General features: G+C 41.6%; 1 protein-coding gene across 4 annotated transcripts in view; it reads right to left on the minus strand.

Annotated features, from left to right (window-relative positions):
* Window positions 1-6018: 6018 nt before the first annotated feature.
* The window catches only part of CHST8 (carbohydrate sulfotransferase 8), a 266139-nt gene continuing 250401 nt past the window's right edge, over window positions 6019-21756 (minus strand). For 2 of the 4 annotated variants that reach the window (XM_054048513.1, XM_054048512.1), the window contains 2 exons: window positions 12986-13023; window positions 6019-7639 (listed from right to left, as the gene is read on the minus strand). In XM_054048513.1, coding sequence (XP_053904488.1) covers window positions 6491-7639; window positions 12986-13009 — 1173 coding nt within the window. In that variant the 5' untranslated portion in view covers window positions 13010-13023 and the 3' untranslated portion in view covers window positions 6019-6490. Of the gene's footprint in view, window positions 7643-12985; window positions 13024-21756 lie in introns of all 4 variants that reach the window. The other 2 variants (XM_054048511.1, XM_054048514.1) reach the window with 2 other exon arrangements.

Consider the following 21756-nt stretch of genomic DNA (forward strand, 5'->3'; position numbering starts at 1 on the left):
CCTCCTTAAAGTACAGCCTTGGAGTTTGTTCAAGATACAGAAATATTTATTTACAGGTCTGCCTGCTCGGCTCAGTTGCTTTAACCTAATGGATAAGAGTTAAGGGACCTTCTTCACCAATAGCTCCCCCTTTGGGAAGAAAACAAATTGTACGCATCTTGCCATATGAAGCATGAGACACTTGTTCAAGCCTCAGCTTTGAAGTCACCACAAATAGCATCATCAACACAAAAATAATCTCTTAATGCAATATGAACATGAACAAACTGTGCCGTTACTTGTCTCCCACACTGTGCTGTGGAAATAAACTACTGTGGATGCCTGCAAATGTTACTGCTTTGATATTGATGTGTAGAGGCCAGGTTAGGATTTGTGTTATTTCTTTATTTAGTTATACCTCTTTTCCATGTGGCCAACAAAATTCTGTCCAGATACCTATGCAATTGGTCAGTTTTGGGGGAAGGAAAAAAATGACTCCAAGCAAATTGCATAAAAGAATAATAATGATAGTAAAAAAAAAGAGCCTGTAAGATTTGGCATAATACCTTAGGATAACATGGCAAGCAAGGGCATGCCTTGAGCTATCGCTACACAATAAATATGAATGAATAACCAAGAAAAACACTCAAATTATTGTACAGCTGACTTAAGTATTCTCCCAAAGATAATTAATAAAGTTAATGAAAGGAAGACTTTTTTTCTGGAGCATCTGTGAATGCTGATATTGAATATTGATCTCTGTTTATAGTGTACACATGGTGGAGGCAGTCCTTTGTACAGGCTTTATCATGCACATCAGACTTGCATACATCTATTATAAATATCCATAGGTTCACATATAGAGTGAATAATGTGTATACACACTTGTAAATCACTAACTCCATTAAAGTTAGTTACATCAGTGTAAACTAGCAGAAGAGATTCCAGTGTTAGATGCAGGTGTGCTGTGTGTGTACATAGCTATACGTGGGAATAGATATTGAAAACATGAAAGGCAGTGGATTAAACACTATAGGTCTGTCTTGACTAGTTAGGTATGATTGAGTATCAACAAAGAAGCCTTAAATGTGAAGACTTTTAGTTCAATAGACACTCTTCCACGTTGTTGTTGTCATTATTTTTACTCATTTTTATTTTAAAGAAAACATGAAGGTGTCTGAGGGGGAGATCTGAATGTAGCTTTTGTTACCTTCTCTTCATTCAGATCCCTCCTAAAAACCTCCATCGGGCCTTTGAAAAATGACTTGCATCAAAATGGGAGGAACTAAACAAAACGACGAAAATAAAGTTATCTCCTCATGTGGATTTCCTATCTTTAGACAGTAAGCTCTTTAGGACAGGAAGGGACGGTCTTTATTTTTTGCATATTGTGTTGGGCTGAGCACATTGCTGCTGATAAATAATAATGTCTCAAAACTGGTATGCACCGTACAGACGTATAGGAGAACAGAGTTTGCTAGGAGCCTAGAAATGATGCTAATTACAAAAGACCGTAGGCATTAAAAAAGATAAGCAAGCTCCCTCTTCCACCATTTCTCCTGTTTGTACCTTTGTTTATATTGCTAGATTACAATATTTCTACATTTTTATAAATGACAATGAGCCATAGGGCCAACTTTATTAAGCATGCATTTTTGATTCAGCAAAACCAAAGTAGTACATTACATTGTTTTATTATATTGTTTCTCAAACACTTATGCACTTTTCTAAGGGAACAGAATTTGTCTTTTACATTTTATAATGAGTTTGAGATTCAGCAAATCTTAAAATATTTCAGAAATGCTTAATTTATATACATTGCTGGTAAATTACCCATTAAATAGTACAGAAGGATTGTCAAGGGCTATTAATTTACAGCTTTTACTACCTAGCTTTGAGAATGCAGCTTTATAAAATGCACCTTTTAAGGGCAAGAAACCATCTGGCACAAACCTTTAAGTGGAGATATAAGCAGCACTAGATCTTCAGCTTGACTGAATTCCTAACTACAGACATTACAAAAAATGGGATCTTCCTTTGATGGAAATTTTGACACTTCAAAATTACTTTTCATTCCCATCCAGGAGAAAAAGCTGCAATATTGGAAATGTTTTTTCAAAATGAAAAATTCTGAAAGTTTGAATTGGAAATGTCAAAACTGAAAACTTAAACATTTTTCCATAAGAAGATTTTGACGTGTCAAAGTGGAATTTTTCATTTCAAATCACCCAACTGGAAAATAAACAATAGTTAAAATTGACATTCTCATGAAACACTTTAATTTACATGAAACCACATTTTCCAGCAGGTACATTTATTTTGGTCAAAAATGTTGACCAAATATACTCTTACCTCAGACTGAGCTTCTGATCAAATTCATTGGGCTCTTTAACTGGGGTGAGAGCTAGGACTGGCCGATCAGTTTTATATTTCCCTGGTTCCACCCCTTATTGGCTTTGGCCAATCAGCTTTCTCCGTTTCTTCATACAGTTCCCCCTCCCCTCTTTTCTTGGCATGTATATGTGTATGTATATTTCCTTGCCCATTAAAACACTCTCCCACCACACTGCTTATGGTCAGTTAGAAGTAAGAGGCCCCAACCAACAAACCACCCACAGCTAACAAACCTATATTAAAACAAACCAGCCATCTAATATATAGCAGAGTCCATGCTATGGGGAGACGCCATTTTTGAAATATCATATTAATTATCAGTTGGTGCTGTGTACAGCTGGTCTTTTTTTTTTTTTTTTTTTTTGAATTAAGAGTATTTCCTGGAATGGCCTATTGTTTTTAAACAACATTTTTCACAAAAAAATTGATGTCAAAGATTTCATTTTTTGTGGAAATCCCCCCCCCCCTTTTTATTGAAATGGTTAATTTTTTTTGGAGGGGGTGGGGGAGGGGAATGGGTGGGAGGGGATACTAGTAAAAGGTATGACTTTTTAGGTGATAAATGGGTCTACCTTGTATGCTTCAAAATATAAGCAACTTCAAAATTTAGAAGTTTTTCATAAAATATATTTTAATTTTTTGACCAATTCCACTGGTATATAAATAGCAGTTCTTGCAGGTCCCTTCGCATGACCCAAATCAGCACAGCAGCAAATGCTGCCTTCCCTTGAGGCCAGAGAAAGTTTTACCAAGTGTTGCTCTAAGGTAAGAATGCCCAAATCTCTATTCTCTCAGGTCTTGTCTACACCCAAAAATTGTACCAATCTAGATATACTGGTATAGTAAAGTCGGTACAAACCCCCTCCCCCCCACACAGTCTGGATGCAATTATACCAGAATAAGACACTTATAACAATACAATATATCCCCATATGGGAAGCGGAATAAGCTATACTGGTATAACTATGTTGAATGAAGCTACAAGCCCAATGCTTCTCTCAATGAGAACGTGCTCCCATTCAGGTAAGCGGGTAGGGTTCAGCACTATGCAGAAGTGTATCTGGAGGGGCAGCAATCACATGTTGAGTGCTCTGGTTCTTTGTGATCCTTTTGGCAGCTTGCCGGGTCAAATCCAAAATGAGTAAATTACATCCATTTAGAGAAAATGAGCTCAGACCTTATCACATCCTCTTTGTGTTTCTTAGTGACTCCTCCAGATTTCCTCTAGTGACAGCCAAACATAATCATGTTGATTAGAAAGACACCTTTTTTTTTTTTTTTTTTTTGGCATGGACTGAATTCCAAGGAAGGTGTAATAATGAAGAACGACATTTTCAACTACATTGCTGCCTAAAATTACTATTGCCTAGACCAAAACTTGCAGTCTCTCTTATTTTCAATTCGGGAATTTACATGCATAGACTTTTGTAGTATCCACTGCATAAAACACCTCTATCTGTGCTCAGTCCTGCTGAGCACTTTAGCCCAGATCCAGCAAAACACTTAAGAATGTGTTTAACTTTTAAAAACCTGACCTTCAATCCTGATTTTCCCATTGACTTCAATAGGGTATTCAATGTGTGTATACAAAATTTATTTCTGCATCCAACCTGTGGTCTGCAGATATAAAAAGGATATACGCAGATTTGCAGGGCTCTGTCAATAGGATGCTAGACACACACATACCTGTAAAACTTTTTCTGAGTGAAAAACATTCAAGGAACTTCTTTAAAGTATATTTTGTTTTTAATGGCAGACATTTTAGAAATCATGTGTTATATACAATATTGTATTCCTATTTATCCTTTTGTTAAAAAAATTAAGATAGAGTTAAAATACGATGATTTTAGTGGGACTCTAATGGAAATAGTTGTAGTGTGTAAAAATATGCATGTATGTAAATGTTTGCAGGATTGAGTCCTAAAATTGTAAGCTCTTTGGAGCAAAGAATGTCTTATACTGGGTTTGTTAAGCTAGGTCTACACTAGGGAGGGGGGTCGACCTAAGATATGCAACTTCAGCTACGTGAATAGCGTAGCTGAAGTCAGCGTATCTTAGGTCGATTTACCTGGCCATGCGGACGGCCGCAAGTCGACCGCTGCCACTCCCCGTTGACTCCGCTTCCGCCTCTTGCTGCGGTGGAGTTCCGGAGTTGACAGCAGAGCAATCGGTGATCAATCACTACCTGCCGATCTGGCGGGTAGCGTAGACATACCCTTAGAGCAGGGGTTGGCAACGTTTGGCACGCGGCTCGCCAGGGTAAGCACCCTGGCGGGCTGGGCCAGTTTATTTACCTGCTGACGCGGCAGGTTTGGCCGATCATGGCCCCCACTGGCCGCGGTTCACCGTCCCGGGCCAATGGGGGCGGTGGGAAGCTGCGGCCAGCACATCCCTTGCCCGCCCCGCTTCCTGACGCCCCCATTGGCCCAGGACAGTGAACTGCAGCCAGTGTGGGCCGCGATCGACCGAACCTGCCACGTCAGCAGGTAAATAAACTGGACCGGCCCGCCAGGGTGCTTACCCTGGCAAGCTGCGTGCCAAACGTTGCCGACCCCTGCCTTAGAGAGAGAGAGTGGATGAGGTAATCCTTTTATTCGACCAACTTCTGCTGGTGAGAGACGCAAGCTTTCGAGTTTACACAGAGCTCTTCTTGAGGTCTGCATTATCCAATGTTTATACAGCAGCTAATTACAGAACCTAGAACCTGAGTTGTAACTGAGGCTTACAATTTTTGGATTGACTAATGGAGACTGATTCAAATGTGCTCACCTAACTGAAAATAGCATTGACTTCAAAACCAGTACAGCTGGTTAACTGGCCACACATAGACAGCAATAGTTTATATAAAGTTAACATGGATGTTCTGCTGCTGTTGTAACTCTCCAACATTTGAACCTCATGGAAGTTTCTACTTGAGAGAAAACATAGCAAAACTACAGTTAAATATAGAAAATAATGAACAAAATGAAACAACAAACAAATATGCTCTGCTTGTTGATGGGAACTGAAATCTGATTTTAACCAAAATAAATCCTGATGGGCAGGAAGTTGAATTTACATTTATTTGCCACGTTAAAGGAAACATTTGATATTCCTGGTCACTATACAAACTAAATTAAAGATTTGTTAATGCAAAGGATTAAAAGAATCTTAATAACATGCATAAAAATGTAAATATTCTCTTGCATTTTATCTTCTTGAAGATCAATGTGGCATAAGGGGAATATGGAAGGGAGACAATACATTCTCACTCTATGAATTGCAACATCTGCTTTAACACTGCACTCACGTGGTCACTAAGTATTAATGTTTCCACTAGAACATGTTTCAACATTGTACTGTAATTGTAATACATTTTCTCTTATTCTAATTAATTTGGTAATCACAGAAAGTAATTAGAAATCTGTGTCCAGCTTCAAATTTATAAGGCCTTCCTGGTGTATGGTTGCATGCATTGCGGATTGCAAGGAACTGTAAAGCTGTTAATGAAACAGCACTTTTTTTTCTTATGGTATTTTAAAGAGCTCATCATAACAGGAATTTAATAGACTATTGGATCCACCACAGGATTTCAGCTGCTTTCCCCACCTCTTCACCCACTCTTCTTGGCACCCTCCAATGCAAACACAAATAACCACCAGAATGGAAAATCATGTGCTTTATTTAGGAGCCTTGATGTATATTGTTATCACATGGAGAAACCGTAGAAAAATTATGATTTAAAGGAGGAAGTTAAGGGGCAGATGTAAACGTCACTAATTGTAAATCATTTATGCTCTGCTACTTATTGTTTGCTGCTGTGGAAATGCTCTTTAACTGACCCTTTGCTAAACAGACGGTAACATCTAGGAGACACCACATGGAGGCATAAGGACTTTGTATTTCCCGTTTTTCTTTGATATTTCAGGCCAAATGTAAAAGTCAATTTTTGTTATTTATGGTAAATTTTCTAAAATGAGATTTTGTACATGAAAAGCTATCAGTTTTACTATGTCGCATGAATCCACTGATTATTCTTAGAAAATATAATAGTGATGTGCTTCTAGAGCATCAGTGTACCAAGACCAGTATCTATTATGTAATTCAGCTGATATGAAATAGAAGTGTCTCTTACTTTCTAATACAAATCTTCAAAAGGTTTTGAATAGTTAAACATCAAATAATCCATATAATAAAAATCATAACTGTGTTGTCTTTGAGCAGGGGAAAGCTGTGCAAAATAGCTCTGTGTAATTTTAGTGGTGGTTCGTTCTTCATTGGAATGTCTGTCTTTAAACCTAGGGAAAGTTAAATTTTGTGGAGCACCAATTAAATGCAGGAAAAAATTTGCATCTTCTTCCATGCTTTCAAATTTCCCTACAAAGTCATAGTCTATTAAACATGGGCTGCAAAGCCTGTTGACATGATCCCAGTGAATGTCCATGCCCACTGGTCTATGTACATCTAGAAGATATTGAATGAACTCTTTAAATTTGACTCCGGAACCTGTCCTTAATGCTTCTTTGGAGGCATTGACACGGTATCTCGAAATAATAGCTTTTCCAAAAACAGGGTGGTAGTAATTGTTCGGATGCTCAAACTTGTCCCGAAATGCGGATACCAACTTTTCAAAGGGTTCGCGAATGAAAAGCATCTTGGTGTAAGTGTTGAGCCTGTGATAAATCCCTTTGCGATCAAACCCATCCAACCTTTTTAAATAATTTCCATAATGCACTGTGTTGTGCTGTATATCTTTTGTGGAGGAAGCCAACCCATTGAGAACCATGAGCACTCGTTTCCAGTTAGAACAGCCAGCTTTTGGAACTTCACAGTATAGAATTCTGTATTTATCTTCTACAAATATTCTGGAAACATGATAAGGAGTGATTATCCGTCTGTTATTACTCTTGTATTTGGAACAAGTATCTCTCATTATTCTCTTTCTTTCTCTTTGGATCTGATAAAGACTTTTCCAATTGTTGTTGTTTCTGTCCTCAGATTTAAGCATAGGCAGGTTGAGAGAAGAACTGTTCATAGCAATCAGTATAGGGCTCTTCTTAATGATAAATCTCCTTCGCCGTTTGTGGAGCCCGATAGGATTAACTTCTGCATCTTTTTTCTGATGGTCTTTCATCACAAACATTATATTTTGTTTTCTGTCTGTACTTTGAAGCTTAGTAGGTGCATTCACAGGTGAGTATAATGAACTTCTCTGGTTTCCCATTGCTAATTCCTCTGCAGAATATTTTCTTATTCTTACGTCATGATTGTTGCTAGAAGTGCAGTCCTGCTGGAAGAAAAGACCCAAGAAATGAGATAGTATTTATCACTATTGATAACGTGTACAGTTTAGTGGCAGATCTATTCATTGACTCAGTTCAGCTAAATTATAAAATGATGTGTATTGCAGCATGTCTGAGACTCTGCTCCTGCACTAGACTTTTCCATTTCCTTCTCTTTCTGTTTTAGGTGTGTTTACATCAAACCTAGAGGTGAGCCTGAGCTGGCAGATGGAATGTTCCCATAGTTTGGGGGCTATCTGTAGCCAGGATTCTGGTATGGATCCATCTCTGAACTATCTATCTGTAGCATGAATAACTCTTGTACTCATTGGAAATGGAGGGGCAGGCGGAGGAATTAATTAGCTGTATGGAGCAAGAACTAACACTCAATGTGTTGCTGTTTCTCTGTCTAGTGTGATAACTTTGGAATGCAGTGTAGCAATTCAAAATTGCTGGGAATGTTCTAGGCATCATGGGCACAAGCCTATTGATTTTTGTGCAAACTGAAATACCAGAAAAGCCTGATTCACAGGAATATCCAGGCCCTCAGACTGCATGGTGCTGCAGGCAGAGGAATCTCTGTCTGCCCCTTGCTGCTACCTTAACTTGTTGCATGAGAACACAGGGATGGTTTATCAGGGAAGCTGCAGTGCTTAAAGTCAGTGTGTGCGCATGTGCACTGAGGGGGGGGGGGGTTGCATGCCCCTCCATTTAAAAATCAAGGTGAGTCTCTGAGGAGCACACGGTAAGCACTGTCTCATCAAAGCTGCCGCTCCCACACTTTTTTCCAGACCACTGGACAACAGGGATGCAGGTGTGGGGAGGAGCCCTGAATGAGGGTAGGAGGGAAGCAGCAAGTATCAGAGGGATGGGAGGGGCAGGGACCTGGGGCTAAATCGAGGGTTGGGGGCAGGGGCAAAGCAGGGACTGAGACGGTGGGGGGGGGGGAGGGGAAGGGGAAACCAGAGCCTCAGGAAGGAGGAACAGAGATGAGGAAGGGAGATATGTGGGTGCACACAGAGTCCCTGCCATGGGGGAAGGGGAGTGGGGGACAATGGTATGTGGGAATGGGACATGGGGGGGACACAGAGCCCTTGGCATGAGGGAGGATGGGGCTTGCAGGGAGTCCCTGAAATAGGTCATATGTCTACACTGCAGCTGGGAGTGAATCTCCCAGTCCAGCTAGACAGCACAGGGGTGTGCATGGGAGGAGGGGAAGCAGGGGCATGGGCCAGCCAATAATTTCTGGGGACACAGAACTCCTCTGGCTCTGGGGCTGCAGTGGAGAGAGTGAGCTCCTCTGTCCAGGGGCGGCTCTATGTTTTTTGCCGCCCCAAGCATGGCAGGCAGGTGGCTTTCAGCGGTGCGCCTCCGAGTGGTCCACTGGTCACGCGGATTCAGCGGCATGCCTGCAGGAGGTCCGCCGGTGCCGCGCCATCGGTGTCCCTGACGCCGAATTGCTGCCAAAGCCGCAGCACCGGCGGACCTCCCAAAGGCACGCCGCCGAAAGCCGCCTGCCTGCCTGCTGCCCTCACAGCGATCGGCAGGCCGCCCCCCGCAGCTTGCCGCCCCAGGCACGCGCTTGCTGCACTAGTGCCTGGAGCTGCCCCTGCCTCTGATCCTGGGGCTGTGACAGGGGGAGTGAGCTCCTCTGGCCCCTGGGCTGCTGTGGGGGCACAGAACCGCGCCCCTCCAAAAGCCGTAAAATTTAAATTTCTGTGCATGCCGCTGACAGACAGCGATGGTGGGGCTTGAGCTAGCATGTTCAAAATAGCAGTGTAGACATTGGAGCTCTGAAGCTAGCCCATCGATCCCCTAGGCATCAGAGCCTGAGCCATAACATCCACACCATCTCAAGCCCCACAACACAAGTCTGTCTGCCCGAGCTGCCATGCAGACATAGGGAGTTTGGGGAGGAGAATGAACGAATGCAGAGTCCTTGGTAGGTTCAATCCACTCATCTTCCATATGCTACAAACTGGGCGTAACCCCCTTGTTACTCTCTTGCTCAGTCTTTCTAAGTAGGCTGCACTTGTTAATTCCCTTCCAGGCCCCAGCATAGGCAAATTAAGTTCCTTCCTACCATTTTGACACACCTAAACTAAATTTTGGTCTGTCTCTCTAGGGGTGAAATTTGCTCTTGTAAAGAGATGCTGCATCATTCAAGTTCCACATCAGCCTTGTTTTGAAGGCTTAAGTAGAGCAACGACCAGTACAGGCTACCTGCATGGGGGTGAATGTCACCCAGGGAGAAGTCATTTTCCAGCTACTAGCTAGAGCGTGATGCTCAGGCCCCTAGAAAATGAGCCATCTGCCTTAGAACATGCTCTGGGAGATGGCATCTTATACCCATTCTCACTCTGCAGCAATTTGTGCCATTCCTTGCACTCCGCAAGATCTTGCTGTCTTTAAAAATATGCAGGGCCGGCTCTAGCATATTTGCCGCCCCAAGCAGCAATTAAAAAAAAAAAAAAAAAGTTGCGATCGGCGGCAGCTCCACCGCCCCTTCATTCTACGGTGGCAATTCAGCGGCATGTCCTTCGCTCCGAGAGGGAGTGACGCCCCGCCGCTGAACGGCCAGACGTGCTGCCCCCCTCTTCATTGGCTGCCCCAAGCACCTGCTTGCTACGCTGGTGCCTGGAGCCGGCCCTGAAATATGAATATTCATATTACAAGAGGAACACAACATAGGTTATCCACGTGAGCCTGAAAATGATGACCCAGATAGGTTACACTTCTGGCACGCAATCATTATTCAGCATAAAATACTACTTTTTATTATAGCTATTAATGGAGGCTTGAAATAATGTCACCTTTCAATGATTTCACACACTAGGCATATCAGGAAGAAGGAGAATCCCACACTTCCTCACTTTGACTTGTTTGCTCATTAGCCATTGGAGTGTGTTTCAAAGTGAACGTTTATAAAAAAATTAATTTTATAGCTCTCATTATGGCCCCAAGCCAAAGGCCAATGAAGTCAATGGGAATCTTTCCATTGACTTTAATGAGCTTTGGATCTAGCCATTTGGAGTGAAAAATGGTGAAGTGGTTGCAAAGCAAAGACAGTAGCCAAAAATGATGGCAAGCCAATGGAGGTTAGGCAGCTATTATACCCACAGAGGAAAGTTCCACCTGTTGTTGCCATTTTCAAATAAGCCTTTGTACAGAGATCTCTAATAGCAGCTTGTACAGGTCAAAATGGTCCTAAATTTAGAAGGGGAAAGATAGATTACATCATACTGCCTCTGATTGTTGTGGATGTAATACGGGTCTGGGAGGCTGGAACGCCTGAATTTTTATCCTAGCTCTACCTGTGACACTTGTTGACCATTTTCCTATCTCACCGAGGTGGGGTTAGGGGCGAATTATATGTTGTAATTAATTAATATATTTGCATAGAAAAGCTATGTCTTCTGCTTTGACTAAAATTTTGTTTAACTGGTTTATTATTGATGTGGTTTTCCAAAGAGGTTATAGTTCAGATGGAGGAAGGAATGGGAGGGCAGGGAATATGCACATATAGCTGTTCAGTTGGTGAATACTTTAGCTGAAAATACTTTAACAATTAGAGGTAAACTGTGATGCAAATCACAAACTCTTCTATATTTGCCTTTCACCTGCTCCTTGATGATGTTAAAGATGTCCCAAACTTAAAAAAGCAGCTTTAGATTTGAAATGAGTATTCTCTTTCTTCTTCATGGTGAAACATTTTTACGGATTATCATAGTGATGTCACAACTCTTCCTCTGCTCATCTGAGAGAACAGGCAGGAATCTGCAGTTTGGGCTTGATCCAATCCCCTTGAAGGCAATGAAAAAACATCCAGTTGACTTCAATGGGAGTTAGATTAGCCTCTATGTGGCCCAATAGAAATCTTCACAGGGCTTTAGATTAGGCTGTCAAAGAATAACAACAAGCTTTTCCTGCCATTCAGTTACAAAGGGGAAGCTGCAACTCAGGCTACATCCCCATGTGGCATCACTACTGATTTTCTGTATCTTGCCAATTTGCTTCTTCAAAGGAGAATAGATTTTTCTTTTTCTCTTTTTTTCTGGAAAAAGTTGATTCAATATTCATCATAAAAAAGTAATGAGCAAAAATCCAAATCGTGCTAGTAACCTATTAAGTTGTGTTCAAAAATAAAATAGAACTTATCAGTATTAAACAAATTATAAAAGCGGCTGTGCATAATAGAAGAACAAGGGTGAGGTGGAACACAGTCTGGGTTGTCCCTTCACTTCTCTGTATACAGTACGCTGACTAAGACCCAAACAGAATAAGATGTTCTTTACACTTGCTTCCTTTTGTAACTGTTCAGAAAAAGTTATACTTTTTTCTAGAATGACTTGTGTTAAGTTTTTACTACTGCCTTGCTATTACTATTACCACATGATATAGGCTGACTTGGAAAAACTCATTCTGGTACTCCCGTGTATAGTTGCTTGGGTATATCCTAAACTGATGGGACTATGGAAGTATTTGATTGCTATTCAGTTGAGAAGCTTACCCTGATTTAAATGCATCAAATGTATATTTCGGTCATCTTGTATATGTAAATGGCCAGTTGTTTTATTCTATTTACTACATATTGCTCTTTACTGAGTGATGTAGCAATCATATGAGGAAATCAGACTGTTTGATATTTCATACTTATTCCATGCTAGGGTACAGTCTCCCCCTTCACCCCCCCCAAAAAAAACCCAACACCCCACATTGCTGATGATTAATCTAAAACTAGCATTTCCATCATAAGCAAATGTCATAATTTGAATATCCTCTGTGGACAAAATTCCTATTCACTGCCATTCAAAAGGTAAATTGAACCTGCAGAGATGGAGCGATATGAACTACATCTCACTAAGTTCCCCCTGGAATTTGGATAAATAGCTAGTAAATTCTAGCATTCTTTCAAGTAGTTGCATTCATCCCTTAAACTTCAAAGAAGTAAATGAGATATAGTCACAGCTACTATGAATGACCTAGTAGCCACTAGGTGGCAGAATAATACCAGTATTTTTCTTTCTAGTATTCTATGTGATGCTCAACCAATTCTTTTAGCAATAACATTTTATACCAAATATGAATATGCAAATCTTTGAAGTTTACAGTATCTTTTAGGAATATCTAGTCTAGCAAACAACCATAAAACTAAATTTTCATGGATTACCAAATTCGTATTGCAATAAAAAAAAATTTGCACTCCAGGGAAAAGCTTTAATGCGTCATTCCTGTTTGATACTTTTACTTCCAGTCAAATGGTTTGCTCTGAGCCTTCTCCCCCTCATCCCACATTCTGTATTGCAAATATGTCATGCTCTATTTTCTTGCATTTTTTCTGAAGAACTTACTTTTTTGGGTTGTTGGGGTCCCATGTTATATTTTATCCCTAAAGAAAGAAAAGGAAAATTACAATAATATTTGGTAAATACACATGACATGCTTATCTTGCACCACTGAGATCAACAAGTGTTCTACCTTTAACTAGAATGTGAGTAGGAGCAGTTCCTATTAGAACAATGATATTAAATAGACCTGCAATGTTTTATATCCATGGATAGCCCATAGTAATAATACTTAGCTCTTGTATAGCTCTTATACCTGTAGATCTCAAAATGCTTTACAGAGTAGGTCAATATCATTATTCCCATGGGGATAATGGGGAAACTGAGGCAGAGGTGAAATCATACAATCATAGAAGGTTAGGGTTGGAAGAGACCTCAGGAGGTTATCTAGTCCAACCCCCTGCTCAAAGCAGGACCAACCCCAACTAAATCATCCCAGCCAGGGTTTTGTCAAGCCGGGCCTTAAAAACCTCTAAGGAAGGAGATTCCACCACCTCCCTAGGTAACCCATTCCAGTGCTTCACCCCCCTAGTGAAATAGTTTTTCCTAATATCCAACCTAGACCTCTGCCACTGCAACTTGAGACCATTGCTCCTTGTTCTATCATCTGCCACCACTGAGAACAGCCTAGCTCCATCCTCTTTGGAACCCCCTTTCAGGTAATTGAAGGCTGCTACCAAATCTCCTCTCACTCTTCTCTTCTGCAGACTAAATAAGCCCAGTTCCCTCAGCCTCTCCTCATAAGTCATGTGCCCCAGCCACCTAACATTTTCGTTGTCCTTCGCTGGACTCTCTCCAATTTGTCCACACCCTTTCTGTAGTGGGGGTCTCAAAACTGGTCACAATACTCCAGATGTGGCCTCACCAGAGCCCAATAGAGGGGAATAATCCCTTCCCTCGATCTGCTGGCAATGCTCCTACTAATGCAGCCCAATATGCCATTAGCCTTCTTGGCAACGAGGGCACATTGTTGATTCATATCCAGCTTCTCGTCCACTGTAATCCCCAGGTCCTTTTCTGCAGAACTGCTGCTTAGCCAGTCGGTCCGCAGCCTGTAGCAGTGCATGGGATTCTTTCGTCCTAAGTGCAGGACTCTGCACTTGTCCTTGTTGACCCGCATCACATTTATTTTGGCCCAACCCTCCAATTTGTCTAGGTCACTCTGGACCCTACCCCTACACTCCACTGTATCTACCTCTCCCCATAGCTCAGTGTCAAACACAACCCTGCTGAGGGTGCAATCCATCCCATCATCCAGATCATTAATGAAGATGTTGAACAAAACTGGCCCCAGGACCGACCCATGGGGCAATCCGCTTGATACCGGCTGCCAACTAGACATCGAGCAATTGATCACTACCCGTTGAGCCCGACAATCTATGACTCGCTCAAGGTCACACAGCGGGCCAGTTGCAGAACCAGGAATAGAACCCACGTCTCCCGAGTCCCAGGCCAGTGCTGTACCCACTAGGCCAAAATACCATCTCATAAATGCATGTATTTAAGTTAACTAAAAATTGCTGTTAATTGTGCCCACTTTGGACAGCATGATAGTTCTGAATGTTTACCAGTCGGCATGCATGCAGTATTGTCCTATAACCCTTCCCCCCGGTGCGTAATGTATATAGGAGGTAATATTTGTAGAGCATTTTGAACATACTATGGAAAGCACATATCACTTTTACAAGTATTATGCCACATGCTCTTAACTTTTAAAGAGGAATCCAATCAGGAATATAATGATAAAGGTGTGAGTGCCTCTTAAGACTAAACTAAGAGAGCTTTGCAATTGCTTATAGTTTGTTGTATGAAGTGGTATTGTAGCCATGTTGCCCCCAGGATATTAGAGAGCTGAGGTGGGGAGAGGTAATTTTTTTTATTGGACCAACTTCTGCTTGTGAGAGAGAGAAGCTTTTGAGCTTACACAGAGCTCTTGTTCAGATCTGGAAAATGTACTCAGCATCTGTACTTTGAGTACATTTTCCAGACCCAAAGAAGAGCTTGGTATAAGCTCAAAAAGCTTGTCTCTCTCACCAACAGAAGTTGGCCCAATAAAAGATATTCCCTCACCCACCTTGTCTCACTTATAATTTATGACTACTGTTGCAGTTAAGCTAATGTGTATGCTATTGAAAACACTATTTTGTTTATGCAATCAGTTGAGATTTTTGGTGCATCTCTGTGATTTGGATAGTGCCACTTGTCACTGTCAGTGCTGCCTAAAAAGATTTCAGTTTAATTAATGGGGCTACATTACAAATCTGCAGCCATTGACAAGGACAATTGCAGGTCAGCATACCACTTTACAGTACCTTTGTACTACAAATTGAAGCACCACCGGAGAAGCTCAGTCCCATCAGATTAATTTTCATTACATTATTAAGGTTCTCATGAATACTGTGTGTGTTTAAAGTTATTCTATCAGTCCCCTGACTATATACCATTTACATTAATGAGTTTCTTGCAGCTATAGCACCTACTCCAACAAGCTGATCTTTGGTTATTTTTTCAGAAGTATGAACAGATATTAAGGGTTGAACCTATTTCTGCTGTGTTGCTATGGCTATGTGTACATGTTCCATACCAGCAATTTGTTAGCAGTAGGCATGAGTTAATGTAGTACTATGCTGCAAGGGCATGAGAGGATGCTGCGTATGTGTCTGATTCTGCCCCATTAAAGTTAAAGGGACTTTTGCCATTAACTTCAATGGGAGCAAAATCAAGCTGTACTAGAGGTGCCTTGTTTTTGATGAGATGGAAGTCCGAAGTCCCCTCTTACTCAGTTTTAATACAGTACCTGTTCAGCTGGAAGTGGAGATCTTAAGGGGTTTTTTTTGTTTGTTTTTTTGTTTTAAACTCAGAAGAGTGGACACTTAACTTGTGGAGTCCTGGCCAGGATTCCTAAGTAACAAAACTGGTTCTGGTGTCCATGACTGAGCGAGGCTGTTGAGCTATTATTGGTGGCTACATTTGTTGATGCGGTCAGTGTAATACAAGCATTTAATCCATGGTTTTGTAAAATGCTGTGGAATAGTGAGTATGAAAACTGCTATGCAAAGAGAGGCCTGGAATTCCAAAGTTCTAATCCACTTGTATAAGAAATATGCTTTAACCCATAGAGACATCATGGTAGTCAGCAGGAAACCACGATCTCTGGCTCTGAAGGCACAACTTTATACCATTTGAGATAGACCTCTATTAGTTGCTTGGGCACCACCCTGTAGTGAACCCATAGCCCAGAGGTGGGCAAACTACGGCCCACGGGCCACATCCGGCCTACGGGACTGTCCTGCCTGGCCCTTGAGCTCCTGGCCGGGGAGGCCAGCCCCTGGCCCCTTCCCTGCTGTTCCCCCTCCCCCGCATCCACCTGGGCAGTGCTCTGGGCGATGGGGTTGCGCATTCCTGCCGAATAGCATGGCAGCGTGTCTGGCTCTGGCCTGGTGGCGTGGCAGCCAGACATGCTGCTCTGAGCGGCATGGTAAGGGGGCCAGGCCGGGGGTCTGGATAAGGGGCAGCGGGTCCCGGGGGGCAGTCAGGGGACAGGGAGCAGGGGGCAGTTGGATGGGGTGGAAGTTCTGGGAGGCGGTCAGGGGACGGGGGTGGGGTTGGATAGGCGTGGGAGTCCCGGGGGGCCCTGTCAAGGGGCAGTGGTGTGGATAGGGGTCGGGGCAGTCAGGGGACAGGGAGCAGGGGGGTTGGATAGGGGATGGGGTCCTGGGGGCGATTAGGGGTGGGGGGTCCCGGGAGGGGGTGGTTAGGGGACAAGGAGCGGGGGGGGGGTTGGATGGGTCAGAGGTTCTGGGGGGGGCAGTCAGGGGACGGGAAGTGGGAGGGGTTGGATAGGTGGTGGGGGCCAGGCTGTTTAGGGAGGCGCAGCCTTCCCTACCCGGCCTCCATACAGTTTTGCAACCCCAATGTAGCCCTCGGGCCAAAAGATTTGCCCACCCCTGCCATAGACACTACTAATATATTTGCCTTTAAACTGGCAATAGTTGCTCAACTGTATAGATACAGCCTGAGGAATAGCACCTAAGGCTGTTCTCTCCAGAGACAGTCACTTGAGGACCCCTTTTGACCTCTGCTGCAGCTAAGCACTAGAGGATGATATAGTCTCACACATTAATCATAACATTATACTGGCTCTGTATTGACTCCCTTTGTGGCCTTTGGCAAGTTTGTACCTCTGCCTCAGTTTCCCCATCTGTAACGTAGGGTTAATAGCTACCTCCCTTCATTTTGAACGCCTTTGCTGTGGTAAGTAAGTAGTTCAGGATTAAAGTACCGTAAAGTGCTATAAATGGCAAATATTATTAAATCAGAATTTTTTTACCCTCTCTAACTATGGTGCCCTATGGAGGGGAGGAATATTTGGAGCAAATGAGCCCTAGTCTGTTGTATGATTCTTCTGATCACTCCTGTAAAATGGGTTTCCTGGTAGCATAGATACAGGTTGAATCCTCCAGAAAGCTTGAATGTTCTTTTCCTTATCAATTCAGAATGTTGTAATGAAATCCCTTTTCGGTGGGGGGGTGGGGGGGAGAGGAGGCAGAAATTTTATATATTGAATACTGAAAAGTCAAATGTTTAATTAAAAGAAATCTGTGGATTGGGGGGTTAGGCAATTTGCTTGTTTTACATGGAGATGTTTGGTTTCTCATGTATAATTGCCAACATGCATTTAGTAATTTCCTTGTGTAATAGCATCATTACAGGCAATAGTCTGTTCAGAGTCACCAGTGTTATTTCTCTGCTTTATACTTCAGCTTTGGGCTTCATTATTTTTTAATATCAGATTCAGCTTCTTAAATCACTTCTCATCCTCTGTCACAGATACCAGAGATTTACTTTGGCTGTCAATACTGTCAACATGTATAGGCAAGAATTTACATATTTAAATATTTATCCTTGCGTGAACTAGTTATGCCTATCAATGTAAGACAGGAGAGTGGTTGTGTAACCTACTTCCCCCCCTGAAATTATAAGATGTAATAACATCCAAGGGTGGTTTAACATTTTCAATACCATGGGTTGGATGCTAGTTTTGGGACAGTTCTGTGGGCCACACGCACACACACATAATTCCTAATTCTAGAACCGGATCACTGGTTTTTTTTTAGGATTTATAATATAAGCACATTTTCTCTCTGTATCCCCTCCCTGAAAGCCTTCAAGCTTTCACAATTGAAAACAAGACTAGTTAAGAGAACTTGGTCACTCACCAAAATGCAAACCAGTATTTAGACAGACTTGGATACAATTTTTAAAAAATTTCTTTTGCCAAGATTGTAATGAAAGACTTGGGAGGTGGTTTCAAAAGAGCCTCTGAAGCACCTGGCATTGGCCACTGTCAGGAGACAGGATACTGGGTTTGATGGACCATTGGTCTGACCTGCTATGCCTGTTCTATTGTTCTTATGGGCATAATTTCAATGGTAGCAGAGGTGGACCATTGCTGGGAGCTTTTGAAAATCCCTTTCATAACGTGTAATTACCTATTTAACTTTCCTGAAAGAAGTAAGGATTATTCTTCTACAAAAAAGATGAAGGTATCATAAATGCTGTCTGAGCTATCTGTTCTTAAATTATAAAAGAAAAGGAATTAATGATGAGTAATTCACACTTTTGTTGCTAACTACTTCACAAGGTGACTTGTTTTTTAATAGAGTGGATATCTTGTATTTTTGTGCTGTACTTCAGTTATTATGTCTAATAAAGAAATTCCATTAGCTGGAGGGAAGAATGTGTATCAGAATTGAGACTTCAATTATTGGTGCTAACATGGTCAGAACAACAGCTAAGAGTACATTTTGAATGGAAGATGTATGATGGAGCTGGTTGCTAGTCTCTTGAATGTTTTTTGAGGCATATGACTTCTAAATTTTGTCTCCTCTCAGCTCTCTCTCTCACCAGCAGCAATCTGTCACATCAGATTTAAACCTACATGGAGAAAACCATTCTTAGGTGCAGTGAACTCAGCCAGTAAAAACACATTGCACAGTTGTGCTCAACTAATCAGATCTAAGTTTAATGTGATGCTACACCCATGGTATTTTTGGCACTACTAGCTCCTAGATGGTAACCAAAATAGCAATGTAATGTACCTTTGTGCCATAGGTTGGACACTTGTGCCAACTATATAACTGAAATTGGTGATACTAAGGAATAACTTTAAAATGTGGTGCTAGACACCACAGCAACAGACATCTTAGCAGCACATAGATAAGTAGGAAATCAGATAGTGTCACTTCATTGTATGCACAACACTTCTGTTGGTTCTCTTTTTCTGCATGAACTTGACCTTCAAAGACCCTGCATGGGCCTGACACTGATCTCTCTGTTCTTCTTGTCTTTTATTATGGCCAGCTCCACTCAGTCTTCTAATCTAACTGCTCCCTTTCCCTTCTTGTTCTGGGAATTGTTTTTTTAATGCCATTTACAATACACAAAGGAGCCTCTCTGCTGCACACCACCTCTTTTTCAAATCCCTCCTGGCTAGCCTTTTAACCCTGTTCTCTCCTCTGACACAGTACAGGGACTGGGCTTAAATAGAAGTTGATTTCACTTCTGTATGTGTGCCCCTTAATGTGCTTCAATGAGCAATGTTTGTTTGCTTGTTTTTTTACTGCAATATCACTGCAAAGGGAGAGTATCAGTACTTGTGCAATTACATATTTGCAGAAATGGATACTTCAGAAGTGTTGTGAACACTTGTGAAAATATGTTCATGTCACAAATGACTTATTCAATGACTCCAGATTGTTTTTTATAATAGCTTGTCAACCAATCAGGCAGTGGGAATGATAACATATGACTGAAGTGGCCAATCACAGCACCAATAGCAAATTATGTTAGTGAATTTTCCAAACAATAGTTTTGTGAGTAGCATTCAGGTTAAAAATTTTTTGCATAAAAATATTGGCAAACAACTTTGAAAAATGTAACTCAGTTGGTGGATGATTTATTAACAGAAAAAGGGGTTAAACTTTTTGACTAAGTTGTTTACTATGAATAGATTGCCCAGCCCGGTCTGCACCTAATCCTGTGCATAATCTTTTATCATGTATAGTATATCTGAGTTAAATTGCAAGCTCTTTCAAGCAGGAAATGATTAAGTATTTGCAAAGTACTGTTACCATCTATGTTACTGCCACATATCTCATTCTAAATTAGAAATAATAAATTGTACATTTAAGAAAAAACTCCTTGTAAAAAGACTGACAAGATTTTTATTTTGAGATCATGGCCTAATCAATGTCATAAACTATATATATATTTTGCCCTTCAGTAATTTCTTATCTCTAAACTGATGTCTTATTTGACAATAACAAACCTTAATAGCCCCATCTCGGCCACATATACAGTTCCCAGTTTTAATACACAGAAAATTAATGAGATGAAGCAAGCAAGGTTTAATGAAAGTATAGAGTGCCTTGCATAAAGTTGCCATCAAGAAATAAGTGAATCTGTACAATGAATCTCTTGAGTTCTCAGAGAAGATGCAAATACTCAGTGACATTTTCCACAGATGAGAACTTTTACAGTGAATGCTTTGGATGAAGTGCCTAGCTCCGTTGAAGAAGAGTCAAAGTTAGATATCTCTTGGTGTCAAGATCCTGAGCATATTCTTTAGAGAGAGTCCTTGGGCAGTATATCCATCTGACACTGCAGTGGCAAAGATGTCATAGTATGTATTTATGCTAATCTCCATGAATGGTAGCTATTACAAGGAAGACCTTGAGCTTCCTGATCTTTTAAGAACATATCTCTCCCTCTTCATATGAAATGTAGCCAAAGGCAAACAGTCACTATACTGCCTTGTATCATATATAGCACCTTCTTTTATTTGGTGATTGACTAATTATACACAAAGCAAGAATGACTCTGTGTCAATTGCAAGAGAAAGTGAATTATAAGAGAACGCATTTGTAATATACAGTTTTCCCCCAGAAACTGCAGGATTAGATGGTGAAAATAATTAATTCTACACGTCACTGCTACAGTACTTACACAGTGATTCCCCCCCCACACACACCTTAGATCACAAAGTGCTGCACAAATATGGTTCATAATTATTCCAGTTTTACAGATGGGAGGCAGGAGAGGTTACAAGCCAAACTTTCAAGCGTGGTCTGACTTTGGGTGGTCATATTTTTGATTACCTTAATACTTAAGCTGGGCATCTTAAACTAGTCACCTAACAAGTGAGGAACCCCAAATCAGTGGTCAGATTTTAGGCTGAAACCCTAAGACAAGGATCATGCAGAAGGTTGGTGTTAGAGTCTAGACAAGAAACAAGGTGTCCTGACTCCTATCTTGTGTTCAATCCTCAAGATCACAGCTGCCTGTCTACTAACTAGGTGCAGTTAATTAATGTGAGTCTTGCATTTGGATTACAACATTACAGACATTGTGCTTCTCTTTAGAATCATTAGACAAGAGATGTGCAATGACATGCTACTCAGGCACTTGAATGATGTATACATGCTGCGTGTCAGACGTTGGTGGGATCCAGGTTGGAAACCCTTCCAGCAAATCTGCCCCAGAAGCTGGCTCATGATGGGATGGGACCCAGCTGGACGGGAGACGCACTTTTCAGTGAGCTTCTACTTTCTGGAAGAACCCTGTGGCATGGGAGCGAGAGCGGCAGTATCGCTGGCTCTCACCTGAGGTGACTGATGCCTCCAGTGTGGCTGCTTCTGCCAGCATGGCTGCTTCTGCCCTGTGACCCTGGAGGTGAATCTAGCCTGATGCCTTGCAAAGACACTTCCACTTCTGCA

Source organism: Malaclemys terrapin, chromosome 14 (genome assembly GCF_027887155.1).
Source record: "Malaclemys terrapin pileata isolate rMalTer1 chromosome 14, rMalTer1.hap1, whole genome shotgun sequence".
Lineage (NCBI taxonomy): Eukaryota > Metazoa > Chordata > Testudines > Emydidae > Malaclemys > Malaclemys terrapin.